Consider the following 24,815-nt stretch of genomic DNA (forward strand, 5'->3'; position numbering starts at 1 on the left):
ATTTGAATGAGAGCCCAGTCTTCATAAAAACATAAAAAAATACGTTAAAATATCTCTTATAATCAGTCTTTTGACCTACATAAGTTTATGGCCGTAAAGTCAGATTATAGATTAAATCCATCTATAAAGCAAAATCCTTACTTTTTATTTCAGTGAATTATTTTCGTATACATTAATAAACCGAATTAATAAGATGTACGTATGTACGTTAATGGTTAAATCTGCTTAACGAATTTCGTTACATGTAACGACCTACTATGGAGGTATCTGGCAACTCCACAGAGTAACAAGAAATATATGGCAACACTGCTCCACGTGCAACAAAGTAGCGTAAACAAGTAAAACACGTGACAAAAATCACGTCTACCATACGACGAAGTCATGTCAAACAAGGAACAATATTAAGTAATGTCTAATATGGAACATCATTAAGGAGCAACCATCGTGAAGTTGCCAGATATCTCTTTAACGCCTAGATTTAGTGACGACGCCATAATTCACAATGCCCGTCACTTGCAAATTAGCTCATTGACAGATGGACGACACCAGCAGCTGCAGAAACGTACATACAAACAAACAACAGTGTATGGAAATATTTGGCTTAGAATGCCCTTTTAAAATGGCCGAGATAATAATATCGATGGCCACAAAAAATTATTTAAAATATTTCCATTTTATTCACTTCGTTCTTAACGTCCGACCAACTATCTACATGGAGATATCATGAAGAAGAAGAAGAGGAGGAGGAGGAGGAGGAGGAGGAGGAGGAGGAGGAGGAGGAGGAGGAGGAGGAGGAGGAGGAGGAGAATCAATCAGCTGATGAACAGAGCTGAGTCACTTTTGACATATAAGAGAACGAAAGACTCCTATTAACAATGTATAAGGGCAATGCATCCAAAAGGTTAAATTCGAGATTTTTTTTTCTTTCCCAGAGCATAAAGTGGACTTTGTGTGACTTCAGTAATTAAGAAAGGAGGCTTTGAAGTTTAAATATGTATGTATATGTGTGTATATATATACACACATGTATACATATATATATGTATATTATATATATGTATATGTATGTGTGTATGTATGTATGTATGTATATATATATATATATATATATATATATATATATATATATATATATATATATAATCAATATAGGCATTTTGTTGTTTCTAGCTTACATGAAGTCTGAACATAATGTTCTTGAACTGAGTTGTTTTATTTATGGGAGGGATACATTTCTTTAGTACTAATGACGACTCTTACACTTGTTTGAAAATGCAAAATAAGACAACATAACATTCTACCACATCCTCGCGTGCCCTAAATCTCCGAGAATGCTTCGTGACGTCACAATGACGTCACACACCTGGCATATTAATGACGCCACACAAATTTCTTAATTGACCTCATACAGAATGACATCTAAGCAAGAGTCTGAAAAATTCGCCTCGATCATTTCCTAAGAAACATATCTAGCATCAGGTTTAATACTAATGAGTTTGGTAGGAGCTTTATCCTGGCCACGACTAAAATGTGGGATAGGTTGCTTTGGTGCAGTTGTGGGATCTTCTGATCTCCAAATGTTTAAGCGAGGTGCGAATTCATTCCTCCTGCTGCTGACGTCTCTTGAATTTCAGGTGTATCTGTTTTATTTTCTATTTCCTCATATTCATTTACTTATCTCCTTGTCCTTTTATTTTCTTTCATTTATTTATTTTACATTTTTTTTTTTTTATTTTATTTTTTTAGTTTTTATTTTTCATCCTTTATTTTTTATATTTTTATAATTTTTAATTTTAATCTTTTTAAATTTTTATTGTTTTTTCTTTTAAATAAGTCATCTCTTCTTTCTGTATTTCCCATTACCTTCTGTTACTTCTTTCTAATGAACACCATATTCTTTGGAAGCTTGAATTTCAAGTCAATGGCCCCTGTAGGCTTGCTCCAAATGAATAGGGTAATAATAATAATAATAATAATAATAATAATAATAATAATAATAATAATAATAATAATAATAATAATAATAAATATAATAATAGTATTTTTTGGAAGCTTGAATTTCAAGACAATGGCCCTTGTGGGCTTGTTCCATATGAACAGAGTTCGTCTTCTGAATAATAATAATAATAATAATAATAATAATAATAATAATAATAATAATAATAATAATGATTTTCAGCTGATGATTTAAAAGAAAGAAAGAAAACTCGTAAAAATTATGTTGCAGCAGGTGTGTAGCGATTCTGTAGATTAAACGAAAATGGAAAATGGGAATTTCTTCGATATGACGAGTTACATAACTTAATAGGGGCAACGCCAATGAGGAACAAGTGAAGCCATAATGGCTCTCACACTTGAAAAGGTTTTATAATCTCAAGTTGAGTCTACGGCGCCATGAGTCCTCTTCAAAGTACTAACGCATCACGACAGCCATGCGGGCTGTGATAACGCTACTATTAGTGAGTGCAAGATCCTATATACAAGGCGCAATGAGTAACTCGCCTACTTGCTGAGCAAGTTATCGCTGGGGGGAGAACTGCAATATATATGTATATATGTAAATATTTATTCATATAAAATTAATATATATATGTGTGTATATAATACATATAATAATATATTATATATATAAACATATATATATATATATATATATATATATATATATATATATATATATATATATATATATATATATATTATATATATATAAAAGTTAAAAGTTAAAAAAATTAACAAAAACACAAATCTACAAAAAACCTCAGTTGAGAAACTGCCAGACAACAGACATTTATGACACAGCAGTAACGACAAAAATCAGTCGTTAAAACCACAGTCAGACCAACATCAAGGACTGAACGTTACCACAAACCCACCGTCTATACATACAATAACACATTTCTCGAGTCTATAACGTTATACATGTGTAACATTATACAACTTGTGTAACATTATACATGTGTAACATTATACACATTCGGCAAACATCCACACGTGTGGTCACATAAACTAGACTCATATACGAAACATTCAGCTTCAGAATTCATACTGAAAATATCTACTTTTAGACTGAGCTGGTGTTATGCCAGCACGGGCTCTTGCTCAGTAAAAGTGATAAAGCTCTTAGAGGCATACAGAGCCTGATGTGGACCTCTGGATACTCAAACCAACCGATACGTGGCAGCGAACACTTTACAGCCGAATTTATAAAGGTACCAAGAGGCGCCTGCCAAGATTTCAGGCCATTAAGCATACGATACATATGTTGACTCAGCCAGTGCCTCCTTATAGTGCCACCATCAGCCGTTGTTTGGTTAACGGGCTTGATGTGTGTTTATAAATACATAATCACACACGCGCATATATATATATATATATATATATATATATATATATATATATGTATACATATATAAAGGATATATATGTATACATATATAAAGGATATATATATATATATATATATATATATATATATATATATATATATATATGTACATACACATATGTATATATATATATATATATATATATATATATATATATATATATATATATATATATATATAAAATTACAGCATTAAGGAAACAAGAATAGAAGACAATTTAAACCACTTTAAGAAATGAAAACCATAACGACGTTTTTCCTGTTTGTGGAAAATGAAAATATACCACTTCCCCCAACACAAACACACACATGGACATACACACACACGTACACATACACACATACGTACACATACACACACAGACACACACACACTTCTCCCTGGCCACTACTCAGGCTGAAATCTGAACAGAGATTTTCCACAAGGAAGAAATCACCCCATTCTTCCAGGGAAGAAAAAAGTTAAGTATACCTTAGTTTTACCAGACCACTGAGCTGATTAACAGCTCTCCTAGGGCTGGCCCGAAGGATTAGACTTATTTTACGTGGCTAAGAACCAATTGGTTACTTAGCAACGGGACCTACAGCTTATTGTGGAATCCGAATGGAAATCATCCCATTTTTCTCGGGGAGAAATCACCCCATTCTTCCCGTGAAGAAATTACCCCATTCCTTCCGGGAAGAAATCATCCCATTCTTCCAGGGAAGAAATCATCCCATTCTTCCCGGGAAGAAATCACCCCATTCTTCCTGGGATGAAATTACCCCATTCTTCCAGGGAAAAAATCGTCCCATTCTTCCCAGGAAGAAATCATCCCATATTTTCCGGGAAGAAATCATCCCATTCTTCCCGGGAAGAATCATCCCATATTTTCCGGGAAGAAATCATCCCATTCTTCCCGGGAAGAAATCACCCCATTCTTCCCGGGAAGAAATCACCCCATTCTTCCCGGGAAGAAATCACCCCATTCTTCCCGGGAAGAAATCACCCCATTCTTCCCGGGAAGAATTGGATGATTTCTTCCCGGGAAGAAATCATCCCATTCTTCCCGTGGAGAAATCACCATTCTTCCCGGGAAGAAATCATCCCATTCTTCCCGGGGAGAAATCATCCCATTCTCCCCAAAAATGAAAAACAACTAAAATTTCTAAGGAAAAGAACAAAAGACGGACTTCGCCTAAAATAATTGCACCGTCTCCTGTCCTATTGGCGTTTGAGTCCCAATATGATTACAGATGACAGCGGATTGAATTATTCATAAATAGCCGACGGCATAGCTGTACGGAGAACCAGTTCGGACTGTGCCCGGCCCTAGCCTGGCAAGATGTCAAAATGGATTGATGTATTTGCTTGAAGTCCTCGCTCAAGTAAATATCCATGAAAAAATTGAAGAATTGGGTAAATTAGCACAAATACGAACGAACAAACATACACACAATGTATTATATATATATATATATATATATATATATATATATATATATATATATATATATATATATATATATATATATAATTATATACATATTATAATATATATAAATTATATATATATTATACATATATATAAATTATATACATATATATACATATATATATATATATATATATATATATATATATATATATATATATATATATAGAGAGAGAGAGAGAGAGAGAGAGAGAGAGAGAGAGAGAGAGAGAGAGAGAGAGCAATAACGAAAGGTCTCACGAAGTCAACACCAGGCCTTGTTACCAGAAGCGTTACTGAGGTCTTCAGAATGCAAGCAGCGTTTTTCACTTCACCCTTTGCTAATGAATGACAAAGTTCTGACAAGCATCTTTACCGACAGACTTACTATGGGAGGAAGGATTATGTGGTGAAAGCGTATTTCAATTTGTCGTATGTATCAACACGAAGAAAATTTTATGCTTTAAAATAAACAAAACAATCCCCTAACGATGATTGTGTGAAAGTCGAAAGTTTCACTTCGGTGAAATTGGGGTGAAACTTGGATGATATTAGGGTAAAATTGGGGTGAAACTTGGGTGACATTAGGGTGAAATTGGGATGAAACTTGGATGAAATTAGGGTGAAACTTGGATGAAATTAGGTTGAAATTGGGGTGAAACTGGGGTAAAATTCTATTTGTCTTTCTATCTTTCTCTCTCCCTCTCTCTTTCGTTCTATCTTTTTTCTGCTTTTGTTTCTTTCTATCAGCCTTTCTTCCTTGCCTTCCTGCTTTCTTTCCCGTCTTCCGTCATACCCGAAATAAAGACGAGGGCCAACTCGAAATGAAAGACTTATAATACATCTCGAACAGTCAACAGGCGCATTGTTCCCGCCGATCGCAATTAGAAAGTTCCTCCCTTTCATTCCTTTCTCCCTTCTAGTCTCCCGACTACGCCGTAAGTCTCCCGAGGAGGTGGGGGGGGGGGAGGGGAGGGGAAGGGGAAAGACTTTTTCGAGGTGACGCCGATGCAAAAATGGATTTCAAGACGAATATTAAAATAAAAAAGTAATAAAAAATTATCGACCCATTTCGTCGATAACGGTTGACAAAAAGAAGTCGCGATGGTATTAATAGACAACAACCGTGCTTGCAAGTGCTTGCTTGCAAGGGCCATTACCCAGGTGATTGGTGCAGGTGCGTGCTTGTGTTTGTACGTGCGTGCGTCCACGCATTCGTCCTTTGAGGCTGTGCGTGTTTGTGTGTGTGTGTGTGTGTTTTTTTTTTTTTGTCTTGACGTGGATGAGTACAGACATACCTACTACTGACTTTGAGTTTGTAAAACACGAACGTATGCTTGCGTGTTTGTGAGTGCGCGCTTGTGTGTATAATGTTTGTGTGTCTATGCGTTTGTGTATGTATGTTTGTGTGTGTGTGTTTTGTGTGTATGTTTGCCTTAACGTGGATGAGTACAGAGATACCTGCCAGTGAATTTGAGTTTGTAAAACAAGAACGTCTGCGTGTGCGTGTTTGTGTGCATGTTTGTGTGTATGTGTGTGCGTGTTTACCTCGACGTGGATGACTAGATACACATGCCAGTGAATCGAAGCTCGTAAAACAAATAACATTCGGTTCATATCTCGAAGCATGACCTTCCATACAGAGGAATCTCACTGACAGGTATCACCAACCAATAGGCGTGACAAATGTTATGGTCAGCGTGTTACTTTTTTTTTTATAAGGTTGACGTGGATGGAAAAAATACAAGAAAAAACAAAGCAGCACCAGATGGAACTTTGGTGCGTTGATGCCACAGAAAGCTTTCGTTTGTGTTTGTCTTTGCAAATGCGTTTCATCAAACATGTTCTCAAACTCTGAACAAATGCAGACATGAACATATACACACGCACAACACACACATTTATATATATATATATATATATATATATATATATATATATATATATATTATATTATATATATTAATATATATTATAACTATATATACATACACATAAATACATGTTTTTATACTTGAAATGAAATACATCCACTAACGGAATATGACCCCCAAGGTACATGGGCAGGAGCGTGGGGTGGGGAAGGTTAGGCCGATGTAAACAGATCGGCAGCCCACTGTCACAATATTTAAGGGAGCAAATTCTAAGAGCATCCAAAAGTTACCATTGCGTAGAATCACATCTGACCCCTGTTCAGAGACATCACAACCGATCTACTAATGGCTATCAAAAGCGTTCGGTGTTTCGTTTCTGGACGGGTTAATTGATACGTTGTGAACAGTTATCGGTTTACTTATGTTTATATCTATTTATTTATTAAATCGTTAATTTATTTTTTCTTTTCTAATAAGTGATCTTTTCTTTCTGTATTTCTCTTCACCTCCTGTTACCTCTTTCAAATGAACACCTTAATATTCTTTGGAAGCTTGAATTTCAAGTTAATGGCCCCTGTGGTGGGCTTGTTCCATAAGAATAGGGTTAACCTTCTTCTTCTTCTTCTTCTTCTAATAATAATAATAATAATAATAATAATAATAATAATAATAATAATAATAATAATAATAATAATAATAATAACCGTTTGACCACCTAGATTGGCGAGTGACACTTGCTGAAAGAGTCTACGGGTATTCAACTCCAAAAGTCAAGGATGGTAAGAATATTTATATTTGGCTGATCAGATGTTCTTAAATTCGAATAATCTGGAGCCACATCCTGGGTCAACAGTGATGTGAATGAATTTTGGCTACAGGAAATTTGCAGGAAAGAATATTAATGATGATAATAGGTTTTTTAAGAGATGTTCGGTTTGCACGAAAACCGTAACCATTGAATTAAAACTGGGTCACTCAGTCCGAAAGGAAACCTGATCTTCCAGAGCTGCAAAGGAAACTTTACCTAACGATATACTATACTAATCTTTATTTTTTTGGCAGGGGTTCAAATCTATGTAAAACAACGTTGAAAATGTCCATAATGCGATAATAAAAAGCATTCAATTAACAAAACAAGGGTTTTTGTAACATACAAAGATGTAGTCTTCAAATGGAATATTACTGAATTTAACTGGATAATTTCTAGAATTCCAAGACCACCAGTTACCATGTAATGCTTTGTGTGATATGCTATCAGGGTGACCTTCCACTAAGCTTTGCTTTTAGTGGGTTATTCATACTCCTTTCACACTCGCCATTACACACTGCAAAAGCTAAACATTGAACTTGCCTTTTACAATCATGACTCCAGTTACATTCAGTCCCTTATATTGTATGTTTTTTCATAACCATTGATAACTGCTTTCCCTGATAATCATAATCTGGGTTTCTTCACTATTTCAGACTTTTCCCAAGACTGGTTTAACCTGCTTTTTTTCGCCTATTTTCCAAGACAGGTTTTTTTCCTCGACTGTCTTAACCTGTTTACTTGACTGCTACAACCTGCTGTTCCTGATTGTTTGTCACGACCCATTTTTTCCTGACGGTTATAACCTACTTACTTGAATTTAAAACCTGTTTTCCTGATTGTCATGACTTTTTTTTTCTGACGGTCATAATCTGTTTACCTGAAATTTTATAACCTGTTTTTCCTGATCCTCATGGACAGTTTTTTCCTGACTGTCACAACCTGTTTACTTAACTGTTATAAGCTATTTTTCCCGATTGTCATAACCTGTTTTTCTCTTAATGTCATAATAACCTGTTTACTTGACTGCCATAACCTGTTTTTCCTACTAATATAACCTGCTGTTGCTGACTATCATAACATCTTTTACTTCATGAATAACATCTCTTACTTCATGATTATTAAGTCCCATGCATCTGCTTCCTTCGTCTCTTTTCAATTCTCTTCAGGCTATAAAAGGTCATTACATGGAACATCTAATTGGCCTTTGCTCTTATAAAAAGACCTGGGACCTGTTTGGTAATCTTCCTCGCAGACAATATATTGTATATAACACTGAAGTTGAAGGCTATAGAGGAGTAATAAGATGTGATCAAGTAGCAAAATGCCACTGGAATTTCACTCTGACTGGAATGGGAATGTCATCTGTATTCCCAATTTAAGACGAATTTGACGCCCCCTTGTGAATGTACGAAAAGTACAAGTAGTATAAGAACGTGTTGTTGCTGTTTTCAGCACTCGACTAAATTGAGTGATCTGCGAGAGTGATGCAACATCGCCCTCTGTTACACATTCAGCAGCCAAGTTCGACTCTGTAATGAGAAACCAGGACAAGAATTTCTCCCATTTATACAATGTTTCTTTTTTTTAAGGGACAATTTTTCACTAAAATTGTTTTTCGTAAACGGGACTGGCACGACATTCACGAGGCAAAGATCCCAGGCAGAAATAGTGAGTCGAGATTAGGTTTCCTGTATCCGTTTGTCAGTCATATGAAATAAGACCGTAGTGAGGAACTCAGCTGTTGGCACTGGGCACGGCCACCCGAAACAATGCCAAATGGCCCCCTTCCCTCTACCCTCTAAACACCCAGCAAACGTCCTCGAGTAAAAATATGATTGAAGAAGAAGAATACTCACAATTTACTGCCGAGTCTCGCCTCCTGGTGACTTTGCCAGAATTTCTCCCAAAAGGTCGACCGCGTTTTAATTCTCAGGGCGGACGTGGAGAGGGTTCGAGGTAGCTTGTCCCTGCCCGCCATGCCGTACAGATCGGGGAACGAGTGGTTGACGCTGAGGTTCTGCTGCAGTGTGGCGCCGCCGGGGAGCTCGAGGTCCATCGAGAGGTGATGGGCATGTGACTGATGAGTCTCGTCGGCCTGAGGGTGCAGGGACGTCGTGCCCCCGACGGAATCCGACCGTTCCCTGAAGGAGAAGCTGCGCTGTGGGAGCTTTGGGTCACCACCGTCTCCGCCGCCACGAGCCGCCGCAGCCGCTGCGATACGTCGTGGGCCCCGGGGCACCAGATCAAAACTAGCCTGCTTTCCTGGCACTCGACCACCGCCAATGCCCACAGTGCCCCCCTCGCCAGACAAGTTGCGGCTCCTGTAACGGAAGGGGTTGCCCTCCCTCCGGCTCCCACTCGCCGTGCGGAAGCGGTGGTAGTCGGGCGGTGGCGGCGGAGGGCCTTCATTCTCGGTGCCCGGGGCATCGAAGGAGGAGGACTGATGCCGAGGAAAGAGGGGAACCTCCTCCCCCTCCTCCTCCTCCGGGGAGCTGGGAGGCTCCTCGACGATGACCCGCTGCCCTGCCAGGTCGGCGGTGGATATGGAACACACTCGGGACTCCAAAAAGCCACTGACCTGTAATTCCCAATTTTAATTTTCCAACCTTCACAATTTCAGTAACACTTCAAAGCATGGATACAGATGAACTTTCAACTCTTTACGTAAATCTTCAAACCTCCACCGAATTTATGGGCCACCCCCTAAAATCCTCACTCGAGGGTAAAACAAGCACCTGAACTGTAATTTCCACTGTTAATTTTCAAACCTTCACACTTCCAGTAACACTTCAAAACATGGAAGATGAATTTTTAGCTCTCTACTTAAAGCTTCGAACCTCCACCGGACTTAGTGGCCCACCCTCTAAAATCCTCACTTGAGGGTCACCGCATAGGGGCCGCAATGATAAACAAACAAATCAAGAGGAGACAAATATCGGTGGGTGCCAAAAACGCAAATTGCCGTTTGCGGGGGCCTTGTCACTTAGGGCGACTGAAATGACGAGAGAGAGCACATTCGCAATTTGAAGTCGGTGCGAACGTAGAGTGTAGCGATGATTAACGATAATTTATCTTTTATGATTTTTTATTTTTTTTTAAGGTGGGGTGGTGGGGTGGCACAGTGCCACCGCTCCTCTGGCACTCTGCGCAACGCCACGTGCGGTTGTTTTACGCACGACGCCGCTGCTGCCGCTGCCGCCGTTAACACCAGCACCACCAACCACCGGTACATTCACAGCAGACCCCTCTGTTATGATCCAGAGTATGTGTGTGCGTGTGAAATATAATAAACGCCCCCCCCTCTCTCTCTCTCTACCTTTCTCTGTCTTTCCTTCTCTCTCAAGCACACATATACACACCCGCCCACTTATTTCGGCCGTTCAATTCACATCACAAACGCCACAACCGAATTTAAGGACAGCAGAAGCAGTAGGACCTCCTATGCTGTCATGGTCTGCTTGTAGTAGGGGTTTCATCGTTAATGGCGCTCTCTCTCTCTCTCTCTCTCTCTCTCTCTCTCTCTCTCTCTCTCTCTCTCTCTCCTGGTCTTTAACCCACGTTCCCCTTCCACAGAAGGAGGAGACCTGGATCAATAAGATAGTAAAATCAGTTATTTCTTCATGACAGACAAAACACACACATACACACACACACACGCACACACTCGGGCACCCGAATTGGTTCACAGTATGGTGTGCTCGGCCGAGGTGAGTGAGTGAGTGAGTGAGAGTGAGTGTATGAGAGCAGCAACAGCAGCACAGGTAATGTAATGCCTCAGTAATGCCAGTACCTGGCACCACGAAACAGTAAGGTTTGTTCTCCCTCTCACTTGAGGTGGGTGCCACACTCTATCACGCACGCAAAACACTCTTCCTCTTCTTCTTCTTCTTCTTGGCGTAACGCCCCTCCTCCTCCTCCTCCCCCTCCTCTACTTCTTCTTCAGCTGCTAAAGGGGGAACGAGAGAAGGGTGGTCGGTCGCACGCGCGTCTGAGGAATATCCTCCACACGCGCGTGTCTGCTGCGGCTGCACTCTCTTATTTACTTTTTCCACGGAGCTGGAAGGACCTTCAGCCCTCACGCAAAACCACAGCCGCCCGCCACCTACTGTAGTAGAGAGAGAGTGAGAGAGAGAGAGAGAGAGAGGGCCGTCTTGTCACCGCACCACACTCATGGCGAACAAATAACGCTCTAACTACTCCCGAAATGTCACTGGAATACGACCGCTTCTTTTTCACTCGACGCACGGACGTGAATCGAACTCCTCCTCCTCGGGATCTCGTATACTACGCTGCAGTTGCTGCTGCAGGAGGAGGAAAGAGAGAGAGAGAGAGGAACGCATAGACTCCTCAACGGGGCGAGGGGGACTACGACGAAGTGGCGTAGCAGCAGTGAACTCTCCGACTCCGTACATCCAACTGAGGAGACTTGGGGTCAGTCAAGTCAGTTGGGCGGGCTGGGATAAAGAGAGAGAGAGAAAGAGAGAGAGAGAGAGGGAGAGAGACTGAAAGCGTTGGTGCGCTAGGGTCGGCGGTGGGATGAAGAGTAGCTCCAGGAGGGAGAAGGGGGAGGAGGAGGAAGAGGAGGAGAAAGAACCAAAGGAGGAGGAGGTAGTGTCGTAGAAACGATCGTGGGTGATGATGGCGATGGGATGATAAATAAAACAGAATTATTTTCACGTGGGCAGCCATGATGGAGAGTGAGAACGGGAGTGGTAGAGGAGGAAGTTTGGGTGATAGTGGTTCGAAGTTTAGAGAAGTAATGGGGCGAGCGATGAAGTTTCTTTAAATTAGTTGGCTAATAGGAGGGATAAGGGACATTATATCGTGTAGGGTGAGAGAAAGTTCGTTCTCTCTCTCTCTCTCTCTCTCTCTCTCTCTCTCTCTCTCTCTCTCTCTCTCTCTCTGGGACAGGAAATCAGTCCTCCTTAAATTAACACGTAAACCGTGGCCAACGTAGCCTATAAAATTATAGGAAACCTCAACAAACTCGAAGTCGTATCATCATAAAGTTAAAAAGGACCTTCAGCATGGCTTTTACAGTATAAAAAAAGTGGCGCAAAAGGCACATTTGTGAGTGACATAGCGGTTGCGTGCGTGTGCGTACATTTGTGTGCATTAGCACACATTACCTCAGGCAACATCACCTTTGGAATGACAAATATCGTCGGTTCTCTGTCAAAGGCCGAAGAGTCCTTTCTAACAAGAGAGTAAACAGAAAACCTTTCACTCATCGCCAAATGCAAGAAGGGATAAAACCATCACGAATTTGTTGCGTCGAGCACGAAAATAGATTTGGCATTTTTGCGAAATAGTTCCAGCTCTGGCGGGAGAAGGGACGTAAACCTACATTATTCACTTGTCGATTACAGATATTCTATGCACACGACGTTTGCGGAGCGGACTACTCAATAGGATAATTCAATAAGCAGCTGACTGGCTGCGGAGATTATAAAACTGAAGATATACAAACGCATGCACGCGCACACACACACACACACACACACACACATCAAGGACAAACATTTCCCATGTAATGCAATTCGTGTCGGAGAATAATAATTCTGTTCTTGCCTCGCCTCAGAATGTGTTGATTTCTTTTGATGACAATGACAGGCAAGGTTCTTCAAGTCATGTTTGTAATAAACGAGTCCAGTGGTTCTTCGGGATTTGTACAAAAATTGATGAGTTTATTTTTTAAAGTTTCGGGTAGGAGTCCATATATATATATTTATATATGCATATGTATATGCATAGTATATATGTATATATTTCTATATATGCATATAATAAATGTACATATATACATATATATGTTACATATACACACATATATACATACATACATACATATATATATATATATATATATATATATATATATATATATATATATATATATATCAAATTTATATAATATATACTTTGAGCATTGTCATTGCACTCAAGGAAGACGCGTGCTTAAACCTAAGTGTTTCTGGTGCAAAATTTCTATGATACTGAAAACTAACGCCAATATTTGGAAAAATTTCCGACTTTCCGACTGAACATTCTTTACTTCAAACCCATTACTCTAGACACTGTATTCCTCTCCAGATGTCTTGAAATTCACAAGAAGATTGAAAATCACAATGGAAGGTTATAAATCACAAGGGAAGACTGAAAATCACAAGGGAAGAAAAATCACAAGGAATACTGATAATCACAAGGGAAGAGAGAAAAATCACAAGGGAATACTGAAAATCACTAGGGAAGATTGAAAAATCACAAGGGAAGATTGAAAATCACAAGGGAAGATTGAAAATCACAAGGAAAGATTGAAAATCACAAGGGAAGATTGAGAGTCATAAGGAAAGACAGAAAAATCACAGAAAAAGATTGAAAATCACAAGGGAAGATTGAAAATCACAAGGAAAGACAGAAAAATCACAGGGGTAGATTGAAAATCACAAGGGAAGGTTGAAAAATCACAAGAGAAGATTGAAAATCACAAAGGAAGATTGAAAAATCACAAGGGAAGATTGAAAACCAAAAGGGAAGATAAAAAATCACAAGGGGAGATTGAAAATCATAAGGAAAGAGAGAAAAATCACAGGGAAAGATTGAAAATCATAAGGGAAGGTTGAAAATCAAAAGGGAAGATTAAAAATCACAAGGGAAGATTGAAAATCCGAAGATGAAAAATCATAAGGGAAGATTGAAAATCACAAGACAGAAAATCACATGGGAAGATTAAAATCACAAGGGAAGATTGAAAATCACAAGGAAAGAGAGAAAAATCACAAGGGAAGATTGAAAATCACAAGGAAAGACAGAAAATAACAAGGGAAGATTGAAAAATCACAAGGGAAGATTGAAAATCACAAGGGAAGTTAGAAAATCACAAGAGAAGATTGAAAATCACAGGGAAAGATTGAAAATCACAAGGGAAGATTGAAAATCACAAGAGAAGATAGAACAATCACAAGGGAAGATTGAAAAACAAAAGGGTAGATTAAAAATCACAAGGGAAGATTGAAAATCACAAGAAAAGACAGAAAAATCACAGGGGAAGATTGGAAATCACAAAGGAAGACTGAAAATCAGAGGGGAAGATTAAAAATCACAAGGGGATATTGAACATCCGAAGAGAAGACTGAAAAATCACAATGGAAGATTGAAAATCACAAGGAAAGACAGAAAAATCACAGGGAAAGATTGAAAATCCAAAGGGAAGATTGAAAATCACAAGGGAAGATTAAAAAATCACAAGGGAAGATTGAAAATTAAGAGGGAAGATTAAAAATCACAAGGGAAGATTGAAAATCACAAGGAAAGACAGAAAAATCACAGGGGAAGATTGGAAATCACAAGGGAAGACTGGAAATCAAAATGGAAAATTAAAGATCACACGGTAAGATTGAAAATCCGCAGGGAAGACTGAAAAATCACAAGGTAAGATTGAAAATCACAAGGAAATACAGAAAAATCACAGGGGAAGATTGAAAATCACAAGAGAAGATTGTAAATCACAAGAGAAGACTGAAAACAAAAGGGAAGATCGAAAATCGAAGAGAAGATTGAAAAATCTCCACCAAAATTGTATTGAAGATGCACTCACTGTACAGTTTAAGTAGTTAACATATGAAGTATAAAATGGGAACAAGTCGAGAGAGAATAAAAAAATAAGGTGATAAATAAAGAGAAAATTAAAAGCAAGAGGTGATAAATAAGAAAAGTATTGAAAACGAGGCTCGGAAATTAATGCAAAAACCCTTTTTCTCTCAAGGGTATATGCTGAGAGAAGCGAATACAAGAAAGAATTAATAAAAGGCGACAATATTCAGTTTAAAAATTATTGTAAAAGAAAAAAAAATATCACACCGACGTTATTTTTTCTAGCTGCTAATAAAGAAGATGGGGAAATCCTGCTTTCAAATAACACTGTAAGAAATTAACAATTTTGATTAGAAGCTAAGTTACGGGAAATTTACTTATGAGCTTCAGTAAACCAAGTTAAACAAATATTTACCTTTGTATATGATGTATGTATGTATATATATATATATATATATATATATATATATATATATATATATATATATATATATATATATATATATATATCTATATATATATATATCTATATAGTAATATAACAGAAAAATTTATGTAAAACTACTGACTTTTTAGACGAAACTGTTATACTGGTTAATACACACACACACACACACACATATATATATATATATATATATATATATATATATATATATATATATATATATATATATATAGTTTATGTATGTGTGTATTAATCAGTATAACAGTTTCGTCTAAAAGTCAGTAGTTTTACATAAATTTTTCTACTATATTACTAGGGGTTTTCATGAGTAAGATTTTGCACATGTTTAAAATGGGGTTATTTATCCGTAGATCACTTGTCATACACAGAAAAAATAAATAATTGGATTTACATTACGTTTCACACGAGAGAGAGAGAGAGAGAGAGAGAGAGAGAGAGAGAGAGAGAGAGAGAGAGAGAGTTCAGTAGTAAGCAATGTTTGGTCCCTTCAAAGGGGATATCAAATGGAATAGTTTCAAAGAAATGAGACAGCCACAGAAATACTAGAGAGAGAGGGAGAGAGAGAGAGAGCTCGTTCAGCGGCACGTAGAGTTTGATTCATTCCAAAGGGATATAAAATGGAACTGTCGAACAGAAATGAGAGAGCAATAAGTATACAAAAGAGAGAGAGAGAGAGAGAGAGAGAGAGAGAGAGAGAGAGAGAGAGAGAGAGAGAGAGAGAGAGAGAGAGACTGACTTTCAGTCGTCATCCTTCAATTTACCAAGATAAATTAATGGTACAGGCTTAATGATTCATTTCTCCCGCAATAATAATAACGTGACACTACTGCATTGTCATCTAATAATGCGAGCGAATAAAGCCGCGATGACCTTAAAGGTGCGATGAACTTAACCGCAAGGTCTTTATTTTTATAATATAAAAGAGAAGACACTGAAATTACCGCCAGCGGTATTTACTTTGGGAGAGTACCTCTTTGATAGCTCAGCCGCTCACGAACAAGCAACTCTGTCTGCAATGTCTTTTTGCGTGAGTGTGCGTGCACGCATATGTGTGTGTGCACGTATGTGTGTTTGAGAGAGAGAGAGAGAGAGAGAGAGAGAGAGAGAGAGAGAGAGAGAGAGAGAGAGATTCTTCAGTATAATTTCCATAAGCGTTAATAAGAGATATTTCCCAAGATATGGTTATATAGAAGGTCTCTCAATATCTTTGTACACGCCTAAGTATCTCTCTCTCTCTCTCTCTCTCTCTCTCTCTCTCTCTCTCTCTCTCTCTCTCTCTCTCTCTCTCTCTCTCTTCCTGCACATCGAAAGCGAACGAAAAATGATGAGAGGATAAAGAAAATAAAAAATAAAAAATATAGAAACAGATTAATCCATGACGACAGAGTGCCACTTAGAACAACCTCCTCCTCCTCCTCTTCTCCCTCCTCTTCCTCTTCTTCCCCCTCTTCCTCTTCTCCCTCCTCCTCCTCCTCCTCCCAGGGACAAATGATTACGAGAGAGAACCGAGAGTAATTCACAGATACTTTATTTCTACCCCGGGCATAAAACCACTCGATCTTTCTCCTCGCCAGCATCCGCTCTGCTCTTACCAACCCAAAAGTAGAATAGGAGAGGGGAAGAGGGAGAGGGGGAAGAGAGGGAGAGGGAGGGGGAGGGAAGGAGGGAGAGGGAGAGAGGGAGGGAGGGAGAGGGAGAGAGGAAAGAGAGAGGGGAAAGGGAGAGGGGAGTAATCATAAGCTTTTAACTAAGAAAGCTTTCCATAAACAAAGAAACTTCCTTCTCACAGAATAAAAGCGAGGTTTGGATGGGTGGGGAGGTGGTTTCCCCCTACCACCTTAAAATGGGGGGATAGGTGTAGAGGTACAAGAAAGGGGCAACTCGAGTCAAGCACCCCCCCCCCACTCCCCAATCCTCGTTTGTGTGTTAACTACACAAAGAAGCAGGCCAGACGAGGGATGGGGGATTGGGAGAGAGGGAGGTTGTGGAGGGGGAGGGGAGGGGAAGACAAAAACAATGCAATAAGGATGGGACAAAGGGAGAGGTGGCTATGGTGGCTATTAACATTATTATATTCAACTTTTACTTCTCTTTATGTACAAGTTGCTGCTGTGTGAAGTGTGTCTGTGTGTTTTTCTTTTGTGTGCGGATAAATGCGTGTGTATATACACATCCCAGGCACAAACAAATGTAAAGGATAATGGTAATGGTGATCACTATATAAATGCAGTCCTATACCTAACAACACACTCATACACTATATCTACATTATATATATATATACATATATATATATATATATATATATATATATATATATATATAACAATGGATATATGTATGTATGTGTGTGTGTATGTTCCAGCATAATTCTGAGATGCATTGAGCAATTTCAACCAAACTTGGTATGCATATGACTTACTATCTGGAAAAGAATACTGTGAGGGTAAGGCATCCCTAGCACCAAAGGGGGTGGGGGTGGGAAGGGCTTACCTGAAACGGGGCTGGTTCTGCCCGTAGACTTAGTAACTAAATAAACTCTACGGATTTATCATACCTCATTTCGGTATACATATGACCTACTATCTGGAAAAGAATACTGTGGGAGTAAGACACCACTGGCACCAAAGGGGGTGGGGGAGGGAAGGGGGTGACATATAAAAGAACCGAAAATAACAGGTATTAGTGTCTAATCCATAGCTTTCAGGGTCGCTGAGATGAATAGTGACACTCCCGATGTCTTTTGAGTCCAAGTTCAGCCACGATAGGAGAGGCTGGGGAGGGGGGAGGAGGTGGGAGTAAGAAGGGATGAAAAATAAAATGCATAGTTTTATAGGTCGCTGAAATGAGCAGTGACAATTCCAATGTCCTTTAAGTCCAATTCAACCCTGACAGGAATGGGGGGTGAGAAGGGATGAAATATAAAATGTCAAAAATGGTGGGCAAGGTAACTGAAGCAACTGTTTTAACACGAGAGGGAGAGAGAGAGAAAGTTTATCGGTTGTCATTCAGAGTTTTTCGGGCAGCGCCGGGTTGGTTAGCTAGTATATATATATGTATGTATATAAGAGAGAGTTAGTATATATATATATATATATATAAGATATAGTTATATATATATATATATATATATATATATATATATATATATATATATATATATATATATATATATATATATATATATGTATAATATGATTCCAGTCAGACACCCTAAGACTGTATAGATGACGCAATAATCTGTTTAAAGCTACTGCAGTACAAATCAAACCGAAGGAGAGAGAGAGAGAGAGAGAGAGAGAGAGAGAGAGAGAGAGAGAGAGAGAGAGAGAGAGAGAAGGATGGCGACCATCGTATGATGAGAGCATGTTAACGACGTTAAATCATCATAATGGGTAATTAAGTATTATTTTATCCATATTCATCAGCTTCTAGATGCGAAGAATCTCGACATTCATGTATTCAATTTGAGACTCGCTCATTGCGATTAGATTTCGTAAACACACCATTTTAGAGGAGAGGCGTTTGAAGGAAAACTTTTACTTTGCTCTGATTTTATCTTTTAAGCAATCTCGTGCTAATAACATTCGTTTGTTGGCAACGTCGAGAACCCTGACGGGGAGGGGAAAACCTTGATTCAGTTCGTAAATACTGACAGAAATCGTTTTCAGAAGCACCTGACGAATTGCGTCAGGTATGAGTGAGAAGGTGGAGGGGCGGTCCCCATGGGTGGAGAGAGGTCCCTGGGGATTTAGGGGGGTTGGGGGAGGGTAGGGAACACCCCTAGTAGTGCGAAAGAGAGAGAAGAGAAGAGAAGATAAGAGAAGAGAAGAGAGTCATGCTACCTGGACGTTGCCCTCCAGATACACTTCTCATTTTCCGTTCCCCTCTAACTCCTTCAAGGGTGAGCACAACCCAGCAGGAGTCCGACACACACACACACACACACACACACACACACACAGAGAGAGAGAGAGAGAGAGAGAGAGAGAGAGAGAGAGAGAGAGAGAGAGAGAGAGAGAGAGAATGTGTAGGTATGAAGAGAACATGAAGTCCAAACCGTTGATTAGGAGAGGTTGATGAAAGCAGTACGTAAGGAGAGCAGAAAATGACACGAGAGAGAGAGAGAGAGAGAGAGAGAGAGAGAGAGAGAGAGAGAGAGAGAGAGAGAGAGAGAGAGAGAGAGAGAATGTGTAGGCGTTGAGAATATGAAATCCAAAGAGTTGATTAGGGAGAGGTTGATGAAGCAGTACGTAAGTAAGGCAGAAAAACACACGACAGAGAGAGAGAGAGAGAGAGAGAGAGAGAGAGAGAGAGAGAGAGAGAGAGAGAGAGAGATGAGAACACGAAGTTCAAACCGTTGATTGGGGAGATGTTGATGAAAGCAGTACGTAAGGAAAGCTGAAAATGACAGAGAGAGAGAGAGAGAGAGAGAGAGAGAGAGAGAGAGAGAGAGAGAGAGAGAGAGAGAATGTGTAGGCGATGAGAACATGAAGTTCAAACCGTTGATTGGGGAGATGATGAAAGCAGTATGTAAGAAAGGAAATGACAGAAAGAGAGAGAGAGAGAGAGAGAGAGAGAGAGAGAGAGAGAGAGAGAGAGAGAGAGAGGACAGCTGTCGTCAGGGCCATCGTCCATTGTAACAAGAAGAACAGACCATCAGGAGAAATTGGGGCAGTCATTTCACAAGGAGGCTGATCAAACCGCCAATTCTGATCATTCGTCGCAAAAGATTGGTTCCTCTTCCCAAATTCAGGGCCTCAGCTCTCGAGGGCGCCCGAAAGCAACGGCCCTAACAAAGGTATTATTTGTTAACAATTAACAAATAATACCTTTAAAAAATTAAAAGGAAATTTAAGGGTGTGACAATATGACACAATTCGAAATTCTGAAACAGCTCTGGCTCTCCATACAAAGGTAGAGGTTACATAGCATACTTAATATCAATGTATACTGGCCACTTGCAATGCACACAGAATAAAATATTTATTAAATCATTACTTTCTCCCCCCCCTTTCTTTTTTTTAGTTAGGACACAAACTCAAGGGAGGTTTGAATAAGATTCCAAACAGATCAACCCATGATTTAAAAAGTGATTAATTGATACGGAAGTACGCTTTAAGTTTAGATGACAAACCGCTGTTGTAAATTTATCACTTATTTGATTACATGTCACATATAAAAATAAAAAAAAAAGGTTCATTCAATATATATATACACATATATATGTCTATATTATATATATACATATACATGCATACACACACGTGTGTGTATATATAATATAATTATATATATATATATATATTATTCATATATATATATATATATATATATATATATATATATATATATATATATATATATATATATATATATATATATATATATATATATATATATATATATATATATATATATACACACACATAAATTGCACCCGTTATATCTATCGTCCTGCACAGAGTGTGAATGTGTCTATGTATGTTTGATGTATAACCATAATTTTTTTTATGTGCGTGTGTATAAACGTGTGTAAAAGCACTTGGCGAGTTTGTTAAAGAATCAAATATATAACTGAAAGGTGACGTAAATGGTGCAACAGATATTAGATAAAAACTGTAATGCATTATGACACGTGATCTTTCCGAGAGCGCTGTTCATTTAACGACTGGAATTACCGAAATCTTAAGTTACAATACGACTCCGGCGTACATTTCACTGACCATGTCCGCTGTAACTACCTAGATTAAGCGTTGATATTATAATTAGTATTATTATTATTATCATTATTATTATTATTATTATTATTATTATTATTATTATTCAGAAGATGAACCCTATTCGTAAGAACAAGCCCACCACAGGGGCACTGACTTGAAATTCAAGCTTTCAAATACTATTATTATTATTATTATTATTATTATTATTATTATTATTATTATTATTATTATTATTAGGAAGAAGAGGAGGAGGAGGAGGAGATCTCTGAGGGCAGTTGCATTAAAAATTATCGCAGTTTCCACGAATTATTATTATTATTATTATTATTATTATTATTAGCAGAAGAACCCTATTCATATGGAACAACCCCACCACAGGGACCACTGACTTGAAATTCAATCTTCCAAAGAATATTATGGTGTTCGTTTGAGAGAAGGAACAGAAGATAATTAGGGATACAGAAGGAAGAGATCGGTTATTACAAAAAATGAATTAACAAAATAATAAATAAATACACATAAAACCTAAATCAAGACAGAAAAACGACTAAAACGGAGAAAGATAGGAGAGAAGATACTGTAGAAGTAATAAAGTTGCTAAATATGTAAAATATACAAATAAGTAAATAAATGCATAAAGAAGAACGAAAAATAAGTAAAAATGTTCCTAAGGCATTCTTCCCATGTGCTTCAGGCTGTTGCAAATGTTTGCAACATCACAGGCCATGAGTGTAAACAGAATGGCATTATGTCCGCTCAGCTGCGCTGCTAGGGTTATATGTCAACCTGTCAGAAAACTTGTCAAAACAAATATATATATATATATATATATATATATATATATATGTGTGTGTGTGTGTGTGTGTGTGTGTGTATGTGTGTGTACACATAAATAAAAATACAAATACAAATATAATATTAAATATATATAATATAATATACGTTATTTATATTAATATATATATATACATACATACACATCTATATAAATATATATTTTACGTATATGTAAAAACACACACATATATATATATATATATATATATATATATAATATATATATAGTATATATATATATATATATATATATATATATATATATATATATATATATATATATATATATATATAATATATACACATACATTACAAATCTCAAGTAATTTTTCATCTGGAACCAAAGCATTAATCTTGACATACCAAGAGAAAAATATCGCAAGAGTGTCATGTTCCCAGCAAAACAAAAAAAAAATTGTCAGCTGAGGTTTTTTGTCTTGCTTCTCATTAAGAGACGTATAATCCCGAGTTGATTTTTTGTATGGATTCTCTGTATGAGCTACGTGTTGTGCTGTCTCATCCAGTTCTAAGAATGACAATAAGTGCCAATTTAATAGTGTGGAGAGAGAGAGAGAGAGAGAGAGAGAGAGAGAGAGAGAGAGAGAGAGAGAGAGAGAGAGAGAGAGAGAGAGTGTACCCTAAGCTGAATCTGTTTTCCTCCTTTAGAAGATACTTGTTTAACATAAATGTGCTGGGTATTTAAAGAGAGAGAGAGAGAGAGAGAGAGAGAGAGAGAGAGAGAGAGAGAGAGAGAGAGAGTGTGTACCCTAAGCTGAATCTGTTTTTCCTCCTTTAGAAGATACTTGTTTAACATAAATGTGCTGGGTATTTAAGAGAGAGAGAGAGAGAGAGAGAGAGAGAGAGAGAGAGAGAGAGAGAGAGAGAGAGAGAGAGAGAGAGAGAGAGTACCCTAAGCTGAATCTGTTTTTCCTCCTTTAGAAGATACTTGTTTAACATAAATGTGCTGGGTATTTAAGAGAGAGTATTTAAGAGAGAGAGAGAGAGAGAGAGAGAGAGAGAGAGAGAGAGAGAGAGAACCCTAAGCTTAATCTACTTTCTCTCCGTTTAAATATATTTCGTTAAAAAATGCGACAATTACTTATAAACACAAGTTTTCAAGAGAGAGAGAGAGAGAGAGAGAGAGAGAGAGAGAGAGAGAGAGAGAGAGAGAGAGAGAGAGAGAGAGAGAGTATCCTAACCTGAATCTGGGTTTCTCCTTTAAAAGATTTTCGTACAAAAATGCGACAATTACTTTTACACACCACTTTGAAGAGAGAGAGAGAGAGAGAGAGAGAGAGAGAGAGAGAGAGAGAGAGAGAGAGAGAGAGAGAGAGAGAGAGAGAGAGTTACCTAAGCTGAATCTATTTTTCCCCTTTAAAAGATATTTCGTTCAAGAAAATACCACAATTTCTTCTAAATACCACTTCTGAAGAGAGAGAGAGAGAGAGAGAGAGAGAGAGAGAGAGAGAGAGAGAGAGAGAGAGAGAGAGAGAGAGAGAGTAACCAAAGTTGAATCTAGTTTTCTCCTTTGAAAGGTATTTCGTTCAAAATTGTGACGACTACTTTTAAACACCACATCTGAATCTCAACTATATATTTAATATCTTAAGAAGTTTTATAAAAACTCGTGGAAATTAAGTAATGATGCAAACACTACGAAGGTATAAAAAATCATAATCTAGTATGAAACGCACAACCTTGCTTTCAACAAGATATACGAAAAAATGTACTCAGCTGTTTTGGAAAAAGACGTGAACTATATAATTAGTGGATTATCAAAAGTGAAGAAGAAGAAGAGGAGGAGGAAGACAAAAATAAATACGATGATGTTATATAAAAAACGTACGCAGCTGTTTTGGGAAAAGACGTGAACTATATAATGAGTGGATTATCAAAAGAGAAGACGAAGAAGAAGAAGAAAAAAAAGAGGAAGACACAAAAATAAATACGACGACGCTATATAAAAATCGTATTCATCTGTTTTGGGAAAAGACGTGAACTATATAATGAGTGGATTATTAAAAGCGAAGAAGTAGAAGAAGAAGAAGAATATACGGTGAGATGCCAAGAACGCGACTTTCGATAAAATCTCTCGTCGCATCCCTTTGACCTGGGCATCCCCTCCCCTACACCCTTTCCCTCCCCCTCGCCCGTCGCCATTCTTGCATCATAATCATCTCCATCCCCCTCCCCCCCTCTGGATAACGTCACATGAGAACCAATACGGATATTTATTCACGTCCGCGCGCCTTGTTTTGTTGCTATCGCCTTTGAGACTTTAGGAAGAGCGTAATATTTCAAATGCCATTCCAAGCTTTGTTGGGGCTTGCCCACCCGCCCACCCCTACCACCACCACCACCACCACATCCAACCCACCACCCCACCCAGCAAATTCTCTCGACGATGAAATCACTCTTTACACCTACACATTATTCCTAAGGTGGCATAACTTAGCTGGTCTGCATCAAACCCACCTTATGTCAGCATGAGACCTTGTCCAGAGGTGGTCAGGGCCGTAAGAGTCGTGAAGTCTTCGGGGGGGGGGGGGCCGGATAAAACGTATTGTGCGGACTTCTGGATTCGGCCCACCCAACCGAGATCGGCGTGAATGAATTACTTAAATGTTTGGTGACATTTTCATTATTTCAAGAAACATCCAATCACA

General features: G+C 38.2%; 1 protein-coding gene across 17 annotated transcripts in view; it reads right to left on the reverse strand.

Annotated features, from left to right (window-relative positions):
• dnc (phosphodiesterase dunce) overlaps positions 1–24,815 on the reverse strand; it is an 878,593-nt gene that overhangs the window by 254,012 nt on the left and 599,766 nt on the right. The window contains exon 1 of one of the 17 annotated variants that reach the window (XM_067105665.1): positions 9,384–11,956. The exons of 15 other annotated variants lie outside the window; for them this stretch is intronic. In XM_067105665.1, the coding sequence (XP_066961766.1) occupies positions 9,384–9,583 (200 nt within the window). In that variant the 5' untranslated portion in view covers positions 9,584–11,956. Of the gene's footprint in view, positions 1–9,383; positions 11,957–24,815 lie in introns of those variants that run through there. One more of the 17 variants, XM_067105666.1, reaches the window with a different exon arrangement.

The sequence above is a fragment of the Macrobrachium rosenbergii genome, chromosome 6 (assembly GCF_040412425.1).
Source record: "Macrobrachium rosenbergii isolate ZJJX-2024 chromosome 6, ASM4041242v1, whole genome shotgun sequence".
NCBI classification, from domain to species: Eukaryota; Metazoa; Arthropoda; class Malacostraca; order Decapoda; family Palaemonidae; genus Macrobrachium; species Macrobrachium rosenbergii.